Below are 14,615 nucleotides of genomic sequence, written 5' to 3'. Positions count from 1 at the left end.
GGGAGCGGGGAGGGGGCAACAATCCTGCACCCTCGCTTGGGGTCTGCTTGAACGGTTTCACGGGCAGCACTGACAGCTGAAGGAGACTTTGGAGACCTGCAGGTTTACGTTGAAGAGGCAGGGTTGGAGACGTAAACTGTCAAGTGAGCCGTGAACTTTTTTACAGGTTTTCCTATAAAAAGGGAAGGTAGAGGTGTGTTTTAGCAGGTAGCTGGGGTGGGCTGTGAGTGTCAAGCTGAGGCTCCTCTGCTTTTGGGAATTCCAGCTCAGCACCTGGGACAAAGTTTTAGTAACTTAGAGCTGGAGACCTGGCGCTCCAGCAGGACCCTTCGCCCCCAAGCTTGCGAGATCAGCACTTCAGTCGTCAGCAAACTAAAAATTTCTGTTGCAGTTCAGGTCTGCTTTGGTAAGAGAGTGATGACCGCGGTCGTTTCTGACCCTCCTCGTGTGTGTGTGTGTGTGTGTGTTTGTGTCTCCACCAGTGCTGCTTCTCTTTTGGGGGAATTCAGGACAAATAATAGAGTATTACTTGTAGTACCAATTGGGTTTTGAGTGGTGTCAGACAAGGCTTGTTGGGAATATTCTCACTTTTGGAACTTGCAGAGATTTTTGTGGGCTTGTGAATTGGTTATCGGGGAAGAACAAGTCGACACAACCCACGGTAAGGAGAAGTTAATGCGTAAATGAAGTGACTGCCGTCCTGCCTGGACACAGCTACTGGCTGTTTGGGGATGGAGCTGGGATGGGAGGCTGCTGTCGGGCTGGGTTTGCAGCAGGGCCCTCACCAATGTGTTGTGTTGTTCCAGCGCTGAAAGCAGAGTTTCTTGATCCATGTCTCCATGATGTAAAATTCTTGTTAAATCTGCAGAAGAAAACAAAATGCTGCACCATTTGCTGTGGCACACAAGAGCGTGTCGGTGGTGCTGACCGGTTTCGCAGTCGAACGCAAAGCCAAGAACACATATGAATAGTTCAGAGTAAAGGATCTTGATCAGGTATTGGCTTCGGTCAGGGGCGGGTACTGCTAACACAAGTCAGGATTATTCCAACACCAGTACCTAAAGGGGGCCTATAGGAAAGATGGGGAACGTCTTTTTAGTAGGGCCAGCTGTGTTAGGACAAGGGGAAATGGTTTTAAACTAGAACAGGGTAGGTTCAGGCTAGAGGTAAGGAGGAAATTTTTTACAATGAGGGTGGTAAAACACTGGAACAGGTTGCCCAGAGAGGTGGTGGAGGCCCCATCCCTGGGAACATTCAAGGCCAGGTTGGATGGGGCTCTGAGCAACCTGATCTAGTTAGCGGTGTCCCTGCTCACTGCAGGGGGGTTGGACTAGATGACCACTAGTGGTCCCTTCCAACCCTAAGCATTCTATGATTCTATGATCTTTGCCGTGACATTAAAGCTTACTTGCCAGTGGACGTGTTTCTGGGAAGGGACTGAAGTCTACATTTATTTCAGATTGTCTGTAATCTTTTGGCTTGGTTGAGGGAAGAAAAGGGCTATAAAAGGTGGATTTAGGTAATTTAGTTTTCTAAAAGACTGAGTTCTCTTTCCAAATCCTAACACCTGCATATTGGGCCACATTTCTGTGTCTGGAGAAATTCTTATATTGCCTTTAAGTTGCCTACAATAGCGTTGTCGTGGTGTTTATGTGCAGTGCTGGGGAAGAGGCTTTCCCTGATTTTCTGGCTGTTACTCTCCAGCACGATCCCCAGGGTCCAAGGGAGCAGATTCTTTTGCTCATCCTCTCCATTGCCCCTGAGTGACCTTCGCTGCCAACATTGCTGGCTCGGGGCAGTCGGACTACGACACTCAACTTCTGCTTTTAATGTGGGGCTTTAATTCGAAGAGCAGCCTGTTCGGCCAGCTGGGGATTAAAAAAAAAAGCTAAAATGGAGATGGCACTTCAAATTCCCCTTCTCTGCTTTGCAGCCTACTGGAATCCTTTCAGTAGAGAGGAAAGGTTTATTTGTGCAAGGGGTAAACATAACTGAATCGAAGCTGCTAGCTGAGTATTACTGGCATGGGCTGTGCTGTCCTTGACTTAGCAAAAATACAGCTTTGAAAGTAGAATAAAATCCTCCGCAGAATTGCATGCCAAATGTGAACAGTACTAATGAACCGAGAATACCCCACCACCCAAAAGAAGCCAGCCCAGCTACCTCCCACATGGAGGAACGCAGCCCCCGTGTGCGCGCGGGGTTTCAGGAGACCCATTGCCTCATCCTTCACTGGCAGAGGAGAATGAAAGGTCAGATCACAAAACCGTAGTGATGAGTGAGCGGTGTCATTCAGAAAAACCCACTATAAATCGACTTAATTGTCTTTGACCGGTAATGAGCTGGGGGAGCTGTAAGAGTAGGGAAAATGTCACAAGAATATGGATCAAGAGGGATTCTGCTGCTCCTAAGGCTTGGTCCCATCGTGTCCTCAGCGCGTCTGCAGCAGATGGTCCCTTTGGGAGGCCCACGGGAAACTGGTTTTGCACTGAGAGATGCACAGTGCATCCCAGTGCCCTACGGCAAACACAGGAATGACCTAGAGGGAAGGGCCAGGCTGGACTCTGCTGTGGTTTGGGAAAGGACGGACATTGCCAGTGTAATAAGAAGGAATTGCAATAATTCATGGTGGAATTCCTCCACAGAGGTGGGGAAGGAAATGCCATTACCTGCACCCTCACTGCAGCGTTTTGTGATCCCACAGATCCCATAAACGTGGCTGAGATGCTTGCGAAAGCTTTTCCCTTCCCTCGGAGGGCTGAATGTTTGCTGCCACCCCAGACAACTTTTCAGGCTGACATCTGAGAAGGGCAAACCTCACATGCTCTGGCAATTGTACCATTAGTTATTCTGTAGTTGAACTTTTTATTCAGTCCAAAGATATTTTGATTCACAAATGAGCAGGTAAAACAGAACATAAACCATTTTTTATGGCTTTTTTTTATTGTTCAAGCCTGGATTCCCATGGAGCGTGTAGAAAGCAGCTAATGCTGATTCAATGAGACAGCGTCAGAAATGGAACTGTGTTCTCCTTGTGTAGTGCCGTGGGCTCCTCTGGGTTTGGTTTTGTTGGGGTTTTTGTTTTTAATAATTGGGGAGAAGTGGTAGAAACATGATGGCATTGGAAGAACAGGGTGTCTGCAAATAATTTAGAGGACTGACATTAATTTATTTAAATAATTCAGTGCCACGTTAGATTAGCCTGCAGTGGTCTTCGTTACAAAAGAGCCTTCCTCTTCTCCACCCTGTGTGTGTGTGTGCAAGCAAACGGTCGGTAAAAATGTAAAGCTGAGGCGTGGGTTGGTGTGTGAGCAGAGCTGAAGTGCAGCTCGGTGAGTGTCTGCCAGGCTGGGTCCCAGGACAGCCCTCCTGGCTGCCGAGGGACGGGATGCGCGCGGAGCTGGGTCTCCTTCGCCCTGCAAATTCCCATGTTTTGGGTGCTGGCTGACATCTGCATGATCTTCATTTTCACCTGATACCTGGGTCCTGCTGGAGCATGGGGCATCTCCTGGTGTCCTCAGTGAATTGTAGCTGTGCTTTGCACAATCCACTTGGTAACTGCCCAGCTTGGCTCACAGATGCTGGTCCCCTGAACCAGGCTTTTAGCATGCTCTGAGAATGTCTGTGCCCCAGAGCTGCTTTTTTTTTTTCCTATTTTCTTATAAAACTTGTCATTTTATAGTAGTCATCTGGGGAAAACTTAACTGACATACTCCAGTAGTGCTTTGCACCCAGTAACGATCTATGAAGAACAGTGACCCATCAGAGAGCCCACAGAGAAGGTTTTACCACTTCTACGCTTGGTGAAACGAAGAGGAAACTTGGCGTGATTGCAACTATTGGAGGACACTTTAGTATAGACCTGGGTAAGCCCCCATGTGCAGATTGTGCCTGGGCAGGTGGGCTTGGCTTCAAGCTGAAGCAAGCTCTGTTCATCCAGGCAGAAGCTCTTGAGTGGTTGGTTTTGGCCTTGGTCTTCTCCTGCAGCAACGTTCAGTGACTGAGCTTGTAAATTGGTGCAGGTGGGAGTAAATACTGCTAATGCCTAGAGGTGCTGGCAATCTACCCTTTAACAACCACTGATCAGATTTGGGGATCTCTTTGGCCTGGTTTACGCCGGCTGGCAGATTTATTACTGAAATGGCTTTCATTTATTTTTATGACATAGGCAGGGAGTACATCAGCCACATTACATGGTATTGTCTGCTGTTCATCATTGCTGCCAACCTACTGGAAATGCATTTCTCCCTTGGTCCCCAGACTGATTTTGATGCCCTGGATGAACGCTCCGTAAGAGTGGAATTGGACCCTGGCATCAGGGTTTCTGCCAAGCGTGAGGGGGAATCGATTCATACAATGAAATGGATGGGGTTTTTTTGACAGCTCTCCAGTGGGTTTCAGATGCTACTTGGGTGGTTCACGAGGACTGTGCTTTGTCCACGATGGTGTGGGGTCTTGGGGTTTCCTCTGGAAGGGGGATGGTGAGCGTGGATGGAAGGGGGATGGTGAGTGTGGATGGAAGGATGGTGAGCGTGGATGGAAGGGGGATGGTGAGAGCAGAGACCTGCAACGATCCGGGGTCTGAGAGAAAGTTTTGGCCGCTCAACCTCGGCTCTGACCGGGGAAGCGCGGCAGAGCTACGCTGAAGCTCCCCGGATGATGGAAATGGACTTCGCGGAGAGCAGCGAGTTCAGAGTGGATTTTGAGGAGCAAAGTGGGTGGACCAGAACTAGCGATTTAGAGGATACTTGCATTTGATTCATTAGTAGCTCGAGGCCCAATAAACATTTAAAAAGCCATTAAAGAAGCAGTTAATTTTTTTTTCTCTCAGTAAAATTGCCTGAACTTGACAACCATGACCGATTCCCTCCGTTGGCATTGTCACGCTGCCAGTCTGCATGGGGAAGAAAATTAAACAAAAATGAAGTGGCTGCGCGCTAATCTAGGATTTATTGTAGGTTTTTGTATATGAGCCCTGTCTACAATCAATGCTCTGTAAAGAGCTAGGGCTTCGTTGTCGTGCCCTTAGCTAAAAAATACTACTTTTCCCCTCTCTGAACTATCTGAAACTGCGGATACCGTTAAGGGAAGGCACGAAACCCCATGGGTCACAGGGCCAGCTAGAAATACATATTCGTGTGCTGGTCCCCTGGCTCTGAAATTGGGGTGTGCAGGTCCCGGCTTTGGGGTCGTCAGCCTGCTCTGAGATAAATAAGTCACCGACGCAGTTTTGTTGGAGGGGCTGAGCAGCCAGGGACAGCTGATGGAGCCATAGATATCCAGCATTGCCTGTGATCATGGCTCTATTTGGGGAGTTTTTAGGGGTTTTTTGTATGTGTGTCTGTAAAAGGGGGTGATGGTCTGTGCTGTCACCAGGGGCGTTGGGTGAAAAAACCCCAAGTGCAAATCACGCAGATCTACAGCCAGAACTTCTTGTGGGCTTTTCACAAGTCTGGCAGCGGGAGCGACCAGGGGCTCAGGCAGAGCTGCGCGGAGTTTGCCAAATCCCCGTGCCGAGTGAGTAATTGAGCCCCTGTATTCCGGGCTGCAAACCCTGTACCATTAAGTCCCTGAAAGCCGCAGCTAGCCGGTCCCAAGATGACCAAAATGAAGGTTCCTGATCCTTTTTTTTGCATCTGAAAAGGAGAAATCAAAGTGGTGCTGAGGCAAAGGAAGGTGCAGCCTCTGTTTTCAGGACTTGCTGCGTGTTATCCCTGTTCAGGCTGGGTCTGTGGTGAGCTGGATGCGTCTCCATCTGCCACATGCAGGCCTTTGGTTGCCAAAAGTAAAGCAATAGCAGTGGCAGCAAAATCCTTGACAAGATGCAAATTGTCTTAAATGTACTGAGGGGAAAAAGAAAAAGAGCTTTGTATGCATTAATCTAAGAAAAAATGGATGCTTTGGCTCATCCAGCTGAAGGCACTCTGCTATAGATGTTTGCAGAAGCCTTTGTAGTCTGCAAAAGCTGTGTTTGGGTTTTGCATCTGTTGCTTTTAATAGCAAACACATTCTGGTCCCCGTCTTCCCTGCAGTCCGTCGCCTGTCTTTAATACAGGGTTTAGTAACAGAGAAGGAGCACTTGTGTTAGCGTGAGCTTGGGGAGACAGTCGGGATTCATTAAACCGCGTCGCTGGCTGGATAAGACTGCGCGTCCTATACGAAACTTTCTTTGCCTGGGGCCCTTCCTTAGCTGGAAAGGGAGGATGGAGTGAAGCCAGGCTCTGTGCAAGACGCAGCATCTGAAAATTGGGTAGTTAAGTGCCTGCAGAGTGCCCGGCTGGAGGAGGATTGCTGGCAGATTTCAGCAGCTCTGATTTTGGCACGCTTGCCTTCGGGGTCACCTAACTAGCAGGAGGGGACGCTACCTTCCTGCAATGTAACCTCTGACTGTGCTTTTTTTTTTTTTTTTTTTTCTTCCCCTTTAATGAGAAACCTGGAGCCTTGCAGGCTGTTTAATTACAGTGCAAGATGTGAAGCATGACTAAAGCAGACCCTTCTCTAAATAAGCTTGTGCGGGTCGCCTGCACCAGCGTCCTTTGGGGCTCCCTGGGGCAGCCCGGATGAGGACGCGGGTCGCTGGCAGATCTCTGCCCTCCTTCGGGGCAATGCGGAGGGCAGATTTGGGGTTCAGAGGTGCCCCTTATGGTCGTGTCTATTTGTGCCCTTCCGTGGAGGGAGCCCTGTTCAGCTCTGAGGAAGCTGAAGGCCAGGTTGGGGGCTGAAAGCCCCTCCGGACTCTCTGGCAGCCAGTCTCTGCCAGTTTGGACCTGGGGAGTGGGATTCACCTTGCCCAGTTTCAGATGGCTGGGCTGATCGTTCGGGCTCTTTGGATTGCCAGTGGGAGTAGAGGAGGACTCGTCTGGGTGATGCATTTCACCCCGCTGTAGATCGCTGCAAGACGCTTTTCCTCGACCTGACGCACGTGTGTGCAGCTGAAGCTTAGGGGGGAAATCGTGCTTTGGTGTCCATTGCAAAAAAAATTTCAGCCTTTGCTTCCTCGTGGATGGTTTTGGTTTTTTTTTTTTAGGGATCATCCCAGGTCTTCTGGGGATAAAAAATTTTTCTACCGAGACTGATTAATGTGTGCGCATGGTGCACTACTAAAATCCAGATTAACGCAGGGATGCGTGTTCTAGGATCAAAACCTGAACAAGCCACCTGCAGTGCAGAAATGCTGAGAGCTGGTTCCTGATGGAAGCAAGGAGAAAACAGTGAGGTGGTTGGGATGACCCTTTCAGATGTTCCCTGCTCCCCTGGCATGGATGAAGACGAGAGCTCTGGCCCGGGTGCAGCCCCGAGCTGCGCTTGCTCCCGCAGACGGGAGAAATGCGCAAGGTAAAAAGCAGTTGTCACGACGAATAAAGTCTGAAATGCGTCTTCGGAAAATCTTTTTGATTCTAATTGGCATTTCTGAGGCTGCTGCTGGAGGATCATAGAGGACCGGGCTAGCGGCAGAGCGAGTCCCGGGGAGCGTTCCTGTCCCCAGCCTCGGGCATTTGCTGAATCCATCTGCAGAGGACCCGGAGAGGAGCTGACCACGAGCCCTAGGTCAGGCAGCCAGGACCTCTCTGCAGCCTTCAGCGGGGCGCTTTGGGAGATGGCATCTTTGACCTGGTTGCCAACCTGTGTCAGCACCAAAAGGGACCTTTGTTTAAAAAAAACCCAAAAAAAAACCAAGAAAAAAACCCTAAACCCCCTGTATTGGGATATTGTTTAAAAATCAAAACCAACCCCCCCAAAACCCCTCATAAACCCTCACAGCAGTTTTTCTGAAATTTTGCAGCCCTGCATCCAGGCAATCTCATTTCCAGCGGCCCTTTGTAAGGAAGAGGCTTTGTTTCCTCGCGGTGACGAACGCCTCGTTCCCTTCTCCTCCGCAAGCGGCTGGGTGCGGACGTGTCTGCTCTCATCCCCTCCTCCATACAGCAAAGAAACGGCTCTTGCCTGGCTCGGGGACAGACCCAAGGCCCTTGAGCATCCCAGTGCCCGGCGTGAGCCGCTGGTGCGGAGGTCGGGAAGGATGGGGCTGGCGGTGAGAAGCAAGCGGGAGAGGCCGGGAAGGACGGACGCCAGGGCAGACGGTCTCTGCGGCTGGGAACCCTCCCTTGCTTAGGGGGCTTTTTGTGCTAAGTCTTCAGCTGCTGGCTGAGCAGAGAGGTGGTTTTGCAGGAGCCCAAGCAGAGAGCAGGGCACTAACCCAACCTGCGGCAATTGCTGCGCCGGAGGAGCCTGGCTTGGAGGCTTGGTGGCCACGGTGGCCCAGGCGGAGCATCTCTGCCCCTCGGCTTTTGTCTGAACAGCGTGTTAAATGCAAACAGGTTTAAAGCCTGGTTTAAGCAGCTCATCTGTTCGGTTGGCAAAGGTTAAAAGATCTCCAGTGTGTTTGCGTTTAATTATCTATTTTAGTGGCAGATTATATTTTTTCATAGGAGATGAAATCTGGATGGGTTTAAAGGACGTTTCTCTACATGGAGGCTCGTGCACAACAGGCTGTAAGGATTTATTTGGAGCTGCTATGCTTTGTCTATCCTTGTTAAGTACCCTGAGAATACAGACTGGCACTGGGGGAATTTAATGTGACACATAAAAATAAGGAGTGTTGGAGAAAGCTGTAGGCTTTGCAGTATTTAACTAGCTTGTACCCTTGCTACGTAGCAAGCTATTTTCCTTGAACTGGAGATGCCAGGAGTGGGAGAACACCTATTGCCTCTCCTTGGGCCTGGCGCTGGCCGTGTTGGTGTAAAGCAGGCGTGCTGGGAGAGCGTGAGCTGCCGGCCCCGTGCCGCTCGTTTGGGAGCCAGGCATCGCTCTGCTAAAGAGGATTAGCACCAAAAAGGCTCAACACTGGAAAATATGCATGAGTAAAAATGTAAATAGGATCAGCAAGCTTGTTTAATTTTTATACGTGATTTTTATCACTGTTGTCACAGCTCATTTGGCTGCGAACTGGTCTTGCTGTCCTGGTCGGTGCGTGAAGGGTTTGCTGCGAGCCGTGCCCTTGCTAGCATCCTCCGCCAGCCCCCGCGCCTGCCGCGGCTCTGGTACCCAGCTCTTTACGGAGGAACTAAGCAGCAGAGCACCGAGATGGGCAGCTTGGGGGAGCAGAGCGGGCTGAGGTGTCGGGAACGGTGGGTTCCAGGTACCCAAGGTGTGACATTAACCTGCTGCAGGGACTTTGGTGGGTCAGTGCCTTCCTGTGCTCCCCTTGGCCTCCCCCAGGCAGGGCAGTAATGCTTTGCTCTCCAGGCTCACAGGAAAAATCCCATCGCTTGCTCTAGCCTTCTTCTGTCTATTTAAAAAAGCCCTTTAAAAGCCATCTCCCTCTAGGAGATGAATTCCTCGCACATATGCTGCCTCCCAAGGGCCTGCTGGCAGCCCCCCCAGCAGAGCTGTAGCGTGCAAAACCGCTCCTGCCAGGTAAGGTGCATGTCAGGGGAGTTAAGCTGCCTTTAATCCTTTCCCTCTTCCCCTGAGCTGAGCACACAATCTCCTGCCATTACAGGAATGCACATTAAATGTGGCTCTTTGGCTTAAATTTTATGAGCAAGAAAGGGGAGGGATGTCGATTTTTCTTTTTTTGGTGTGATGCTGCTGCTAACAAGCCAGGGTGATCACTGCCTCTGACAGCAGCAGCCTCTCCACTTCACTCACGTAGGGGGTTTGCTCTCGATGCAACGGATCTGGCTGCTGCTTTTGCACCAAACGGGCACCCTCGGAGCCTTCAACCAACAAAAGCCTCTTTTTTTCTTTTTTTTTTTTTTTTCTTCTTTATTTTGTGCAATTGAGGGGTGCCCAGAACAGCTTATACGACGTAGTTACACCCTTGCACAGAGCTCTGTGTGTAGCATTACCACTCAGGTGAGACCCAGGGGTTTCACATGGCCTTGCTTGTAGGATGTGGGGTGCAAAGCAGGTATCGGGGTGGCCCCGTGCCCCTGCAGAGCTGCTGCCCACCCACGGTGCCGTCTCCAGCAGTGGCAGGAGCTCTTTCCAGCTGGCAGCGGCACTGCAGACCAGCGCTGCAGCCTGCTGGTATAAACTGACCTTTTGGAAAACAGGGAGCAAACCGCCCTAATGGGCTTGCAGGGTCTTTAGTCCCGGCTCTTTCTGCTGTTTAAACAATTCTTAGACAAATGCTTTTGTACTGCAGCTGTCTGCTCCAGATCTGCCGTCTCGGTCCCCCCACGGCCTGCCAGGAATTGAGGGCGTCGAGCATCCCTGCCTGCCAAGGGAGGATGGAGGCAGCGGAGCCTCCGCCTCGGTGCTGTGGGTGCTGACAGTCACGGAGCGTCTGCAGGGCCCTGCTTCCCCGCCACCTGCTGCTTTAATTTGCCACTGTCGTTTGCTAAATAATTGTTTCTCTGCAGTCTGGCCTCTGAGGGCAGCAATCCCAGCGACGCTGCTTTGGGCATCTCTTATCTGTAGCGTTAATTCTCTGTTTCTCTGAACACTTATCTCTGCGGGATAGCAGGGGGAGAGCAGCTCTCGGGGCGGAGAGCAGCGTGGCATCCTACCCAGCAGTTATCCCACCAGGCCATGGAAGTGGTCGAAGCGATGCTGCCCAGGCTTGGTGCTCCCGTAGACCAGGCACAAACTTGCTGGTCAGGAGCAAAGCGGATGCTGGCATTCCCGGGAGCGAGCCGGCCGGCGTTTGGCTGCAGGACTGGCATCTGGCTTTGTGAAATGCAGCCCGTGACTCTCATAAAGCCGTCGCCAAAGGCAAGCTCTCCATGCAGGCTGCCCTGGCTGTAGGCGAGCCCCTGTGCTCGTCCAGGAGTATCCGAGGGTGGAAGGGGCAGTGGGAAGGGCTGTTCCCCCTCCTCTGCCCTTGCAGGAGGCAGCATGGCTCAGAGAGCAGCTCACTTGTATTTAAAGCAGGTGGTACTTAGCAAAACGTACGTGCTGAAATACTACAGAAGGTGCGGGCTGGGACAGGATATAAACCATTTGCTGCCCTTTAAAGAGGATGCTTGGCCATCTTCCCCGCGCCTTTCCCCCCCGAAGCCCCGGCCGATCAGCCTGCAGTTCCCCCAGCCTGCGTGCCCCTGCAGCAGCGTATTCCCGGCAGCCCAATTTTAATTAGGTTTCTCTTATAAAACCAAAATGTGGAGCAGCGAAGCGCTGTCAGCTCAGACCTTCAGCTGTGAATCTCCTGAGAGCAGAGGGAGGCAGGTCTGGGGGTGGTGGTGCGGGGGGGTGCGGGGGCCAGGCTTGAGCCGAAACCCTCGGTCAAACAGCAGCGTGGCTCTTCCAGCCATGGGGAGACGTGCCCGGGCTTCCCGCTGAGCTCTGCCCGGGTACGAGGGGCAGGGATGCAGGTTGTGATGGAGGCTCCTAAGAAGGAGGTAAAGTCAGTGCGCTCTGCGTGCGTCCACTCGTGCTCTGCAGGGGGAAGGGGGGCACAAAATGGGCTTGAACAGAGCGGTGTGCGGCAGCCGGAGCAGGGTGGGCTGCCTCCCTGCTTGGGGGACGGAGAATAAATCTGAGCTTTGCCAGGTTGCCTGCTCTCACGGAAAGAAATTCAGATTTCTCTGTGGCCGTGGAGGGAGGCTGAGCAGACCCGAGTGCTCCCCTCTCAGGCACCACACATGGAGAGGGGCTGGGGTTTACCTGGGCGTCGTTACGCAGCGGTTAAAGCGTCTGCGCCGAGCGGGAAGGTTGCTGTAAGCGATGGCCTGAGATCGAATGGCTGGAAGAGGATGCCGCAGAGCGGGCTGGGGGGGGGAGAGGGTGGCGGTGCTCTGCCCCACCAATGCTGCGTGTGCCGCAGCCCCTCACGGTGCCCGAGGTCAGTACATGGGGCAGAGCTACCATCCTTGGGAGCCTTCCTCCTCCTCCTCCTCCTGCTGCCATGGGGACGTGCTGGGAGATGAGGTCAGGAGGGTGCTGTAACGCGCATGATCTCCGCTCCCGCACCTGACGTGGCTTCTGGTGCCCTCTGCTCCCATGTCGCTCCTTCCTGTCCCCGCAGGGCTGTAATGTCATGGAAGACCAGGACCTTCGGGACATCGGGATCAGTGACCCGCAGCACCGTCGGAAGCTCCTCCAGGCTGCTCGCTCCCTCCCAAAGGTCAGCGCCAATGCCCCTCACGTGAAGCAGGGAGGGGGCATTGCCCAGCACAGCTGTGAAAGCAGAGGAAACAAAAACCAGGCCCTGTGACTCCAGCCACGTCCCTGCTGTGGGAAGGGTTTTGGGAATAGCAGGGAGGAGGAGGAGTATTTGTCTGCCAGGCTGTGTGGCTGGGATGACTCGGTGCTGGGCAGAGGGCGGCTGTCCCTCCTGCCAGCCTTGATCCCAAGTGCACTCCCTGTTCGCACAGTGATTTTTTTACTTTAGAGCTGCTAGCGGAGGTGATGAGGGGCTTTAAAATTATTTTAATTGATGCTGTATGCCTTGAGACCCCAGCCCCCTGGGGCTTTTAACCCCTTTCTTGTCCTTTTACAGTTGAAACCCCTGGGCTGTGATGGGAACAGCCAGCCTTCGGTTCCCGCATGGCTCGACTCCTTGGGGCTGCAGGATTACATTCAGTCGTTCCTCTCGAGCGGCTACAGCTCTATTGACACTGTGAAAAACCTCTGGGAGCTTGAAATAGTCAACGTGAGTATTGCCTTTCTCTGGCCACGGCAGTGAGGTCCTGCCCACGGTCCCTCCGGGGCTGGGACTTGCAAGGAGTCGTGTTAACAGGGAGCAGCGCTGCTCGAAGCAGGGAAGCTTTGCTTTGTGCCGAGGGCAGGAAAGCCTCTGGTGACCATGGCCTCTACCTGCAGGTGTTGAAAGTGAATCTGCTCTTTTGATCATCGCCTCCCTGGCAGACAGACCGTACGAGGAGCCACCAGCAAAGCCGCCGCGGTTCTCACAGCTGAGAGTGAGTCACTGTTTGTGTTCCCTGCCTGGCCGATACGTCTGTGCGGAGCGTGCTCGGCGGTGGCCGGAGTGCTTTCTTCTGCCCTGGCTCTCCTTCACTTCCCTCCCTTTCTTTCAAAGAACTCAGCCCTGGTCTGTCAGGAATAACTGGGGGTGTTCAGTCTGGAGAAGAGGAGGCTGAGGGGAGCCCTGATCGCCCTCTACAACTGCCTGAGAGGAGGCTGTAGTGAGGTGGGGGTCGGCCTCTTCTCCCTGGGAACAGACGACGGGACGACGGGGAATGGTCTGAAGCTGCACCAGGGCAGGTTTAGGCTAGACATTAGGAAAAACTTCTTCACCGAAAGGGTTGTCAGGCTCTGGAATGGGCTGCCCAGGGACGTGGTCGAGTCCTCATCCCTGGAGGTATTTAAAAGAAGGATAGATGAGGTGCTTAGGGCCAGGGTTTAGTGGTGGGATGGCAGGGTTAGGTTAAAGGTTGAGCTCGATGATCTTAAAGGGCTTTTCCAACCAAAGTGATTCTATGATTCTATGATTCAGAGCTCTCACTTCTGGGGGACTCAGAGATCTGTAGAGGATGTTTACTGAGAGCTCAGATCCTGGATGGGTATCCAGGCTCAGAGAGGGGGACACATTGAGCCTTACGCTGCTGCTTTAATGCACAGGAAATTCTGCCTAGCAAAATCAATAAAAAAAGGGGGGAAAAAAAACCCACCCTAAAATGTCAATATTTAAGTTAAAGCTCCTTTGAAGGTAAGTATGGAGAGTAATGAGCACAGAGAGTGATCTTTGAAAATTGCATTGCTTTTTAAAACAAGGAAAGGGTAAAACCTAACCGGTTTGTTTCTTATTAAAACAAATTGATTTGACCTGGAAGCTTGGGTTACTCCTGGTTCTCAGATACTTGGTGGTTTGGGAAGAAAGTTCTTGAAGCATTGAGGCAACGGCACATCTGGCTGTGCGGAGGAGGGAGTGTTGTCTTAAACAGTTCCCATGGCTGTTGCCATAAACATGTCCCTTGGCTGCTGCTGGAGGTGATGCAGAGCCCAGTACTCCCACTCCGAGCGTGGTCAAGCAGGACTCGGGAAACAGCCAGGCTGGCTCTGACTTGGCCGGAGCACTTGGGCAGAGTAAAAACAAATTACAAATTTGACGTTGTGCGGTAGAAATTCTGCTCTGGCTTGGCCCCACAACAGCACACGTCACCGTTTGTTTGGACAGACGCGCTCTAGCTGAAGTGGTGGATGAGTTTATCAACTCTTCGCTTTCTTCTTTGCGGGTCAAACTCCATCTTCCCTGTGCAAAACAAAGCTGAAGGGTATGAACACATCAGTGCTGGGAGAATTCTTAACATGGCCAGTTGCGTCCGTTCAGCTTTTCACCCTATCAACGCCAGCGACCCAAGCAGCAAATACTTGCCCAGGCATGACCCCGCTATTGAAACGAGAGGGGGAAGAGAATATTCAGCCCTTGCAGGTCAAAGTCTGGATGCCTGCCCCATGGGAAATGTCAGGCAGCTCCTTTGGATCCGGTGCCTCCGTGCAAGGTGGGTGCCTGCACTGAGCGGGCAGCAGGGCGCTACGCCCACCTCGGTGCCCTGCGCCGAAGGGGAATGCTGAGCTGCCTGCCTTCCCCTTGTTTCCTGGCCAGACGTAAGGCAGCCTTCCCGCAGGCAGGAGTGTGACACGGCTCAGCTGCTGAGATGGGATGCAGCTGGGCCCTGATGTTTTGATTGTGCTGGTTGGGAGTCGGA

At 52.3% G+C, this 14,615-nt stretch overlaps 1 protein-coding gene across 1 annotated transcript in view; it reads left to right on the top strand.

Moving 5' to 3' along the window:
* The window catches only part of ANKS1A (ankyrin repeat and sterile alpha motif domain containing 1A), a 98,860-nt gene that overhangs the window by 73,197 nt on the left and 11,048 nt on the right, over positions 1-14,615 (top strand). The window contains 4 exon segments of the mRNA XM_009638194.2: positions 11,972-12,070; positions 12,446-12,598; positions 12,769-12,787; positions 12,790-12,866. Coding sequence (XP_009636489.2) covers positions 11,972-12,070; positions 12,446-12,598; positions 12,769-12,787; positions 12,790-12,866 — 348 coding nt within the window.

The sequence above is a fragment of the Egretta garzetta genome, unplaced genomic scaffold, assembly GCF_000687185.1.
Source record: "Egretta garzetta isolate BGI_Z169 unplaced genomic scaffold, ASM68718v1 scaffold105, whole genome shotgun sequence".
Classification (NCBI taxonomy): domain Eukaryota; kingdom Metazoa; phylum Chordata; class Aves; order Pelecaniformes; family Ardeidae; genus Egretta; species Egretta garzetta.
This window is presented reverse-complemented; position numbering and strand designations above follow the sequence as displayed.